Consider the following 1,978-nt stretch of genomic DNA (forward strand, 5'->3'; position numbering starts at 1 on the left):
TACTTACGTATACGTGATGTCCTCCGCGAAGCGCGCATGCAATCACTGGATGGAAAAATCCTGCCGCGCTATCTCCCAGCGTATCTCCGTAGGCCAAACGCCGTGGAAACCGTGTGGCCTAACCTTGTTTAATTTCCCACTCCGTCAGGACTTGTGTGGTTGTGTGCAAGAACACGCCATCTCATGTCGTGCCCGGTCTGGCCTCCATCGGTTTCTCGTCCCCATCCGCAAAAATCACCTCGCCATTGCCCAGGAAAACCGACACGAACTCGAGAAATGCTTATAGTTTCTCTAGATGACCGGCGGAGAAATGAGAATACATAGTTGACTATAACAGGCAGTTAAACCTCTCCCGAGAAAAATCGTACGTGGCGTGCGCGCGGCGAGATCCGACGCGAAAGCGCACGCGGCACGGACACGCGACGGTCTCGATCGCATTGCCAACCATTCACGGCAACGTCGTTTCTTCGTCCTAGATAGCAGCCGGCCGGGCAGCTCTATATATTCGGCTCCAAACCACGAGCAGCTCAGCCATCCATCCATCTCAGTTACATACACCGACCTACGTGCAACGACGAACAACTGAGAGCTAGCATGGCGAGGTCTGTGCTGCCGGCGGCGGCGGCCATGGCGGTGCTGCTGGCGGTGGCGGCGGCCGACGTGGGGTCCATCATCACGCAGGACGTGTACAACAGCATGCTGCCCAACCGCGACAACTCCATCTGCCCGGCCAACGGGTTCTACACCTACGACGCCTTCATCCAGGCCGCCGCCGCCTTCCCGGGCTTCGGCACCGGCGGCGGCGACGACGACAAGAACAAGCGCGACCTCGCCGCCTTCTTCGGCCAGACCTCCCACGAGACCACCGGTACGGGCAATTCCATTCCATGCATGGCTTTTTGGTTCACACGAGTAGCTTAAACTAATTAACTCTGTCTGCCTGCAACCGTACCGTACGTGTGTTCAGGTGGCACTAGGGGCGCCGCCGACCAGTTCCAGTGGGGCTACTGCTTCAAGGAAGAGATCACCCCCACCGATCCTCCCTACTATGGACGGGGACCCATTCAATTGACAGGGTGAGTAGTGTGGAAAAACAATACAATACAATACAATATCGTGTCGTACGCACAATATCTTGTTGAAAAGTACAGCAGCGTTGGAATATTTGCGGCCACCGATTTCGACCTGGTCCACGATCGAATACGTCGTGTCAAATTTGCAAATAAAGCTTATCCACAAACTAACACAAGTACGTTAATAACCTGACGTGACATTTCATCGATATCTCAGCGGACGATTCCATGGAATTACTGTGCATTGCAGGCAGGCCAACTACCAGCAGGCCGGCGACGCGATCGGCGTGGACCTGGTGGGCAACCCGGGCCTGGTGGCCTCCGACCCCGTGGTCTCCTTCAAGACGGCCATCTGGTTCTGGATGACGGCGCAGGGGAACAAGCCGTCGTGCCACGACGTCGCCCTCGGCAACTGGACGCCCTCCGACGCCGACACCGCCGCCGGGCGGGTGCCGGGGTACGGCTGCATCACCAACATCATCAACGGCGGGATCGAGTGCGGCGTCGGCGCCAACGACGCCAACGTCGACCGCATCGGCTACTACCAGCGGTACTGCGGCATGCTGGGCATCGACGCCGGCGCTAACCTCGACTGCTACACCCAGCAGCATTTCTGATGATCAAACTGCTGATGAACAGAACAGTCGTTACTACATAACTCCATATACGTATCGATATATATACGTATCCATGAACAGCTGTGAATAAGTGGTATATGGATGCCAATGTGTACCATGCATGTATGTTATGATGTCTCAATAAACTAAGCATGTCTTCCAGACTGTCCACGATAAATCGAAAGTGAACTGCATGGCCCTGCATCCTGTGGTCTTGATTTTAGCATTTCTGATGATCAACGGATAGGATCGGAGATATTCCATATATATATGTGCATCAACCGCGAA

The 1,978-nt window shown here is 55.1% G+C and overlaps 1 protein-coding gene across 1 annotated transcript; it reads left to right on the top strand.

Annotated features, from left to right (window-relative positions):
* Positions 1–522: 522 nt before the first annotated feature.
* Positions 523–1,913, top strand: LOC120711699 (chitinase 8-like). Its single transcript, XM_039997318.1, has 3 exons — positions 523–868; positions 968–1,076; positions 1,324–1,913. Exons 1-3 carry the CDS (start codon positions 595–597, stop codon positions 1,688–1,690), a joined length of 750 nt encoding a protein of 249 aa, XP_039853252.1. The 5' UTR covers positions 523–594; the 3' UTR covers positions 1,691–1,913.
* The last annotated feature ends 65 nt before the right edge of the window (positions 1,914–1,978 follow it).

This window comes from Panicum virgatum, chromosome 6K, assembly GCF_016808335.1.
Source record: "Panicum virgatum strain AP13 chromosome 6K, P.virgatum_v5, whole genome shotgun sequence".
Classification (NCBI taxonomy): Eukaryota; Viridiplantae; Streptophyta; class Magnoliopsida; order Poales; family Poaceae; genus Panicum; species Panicum virgatum.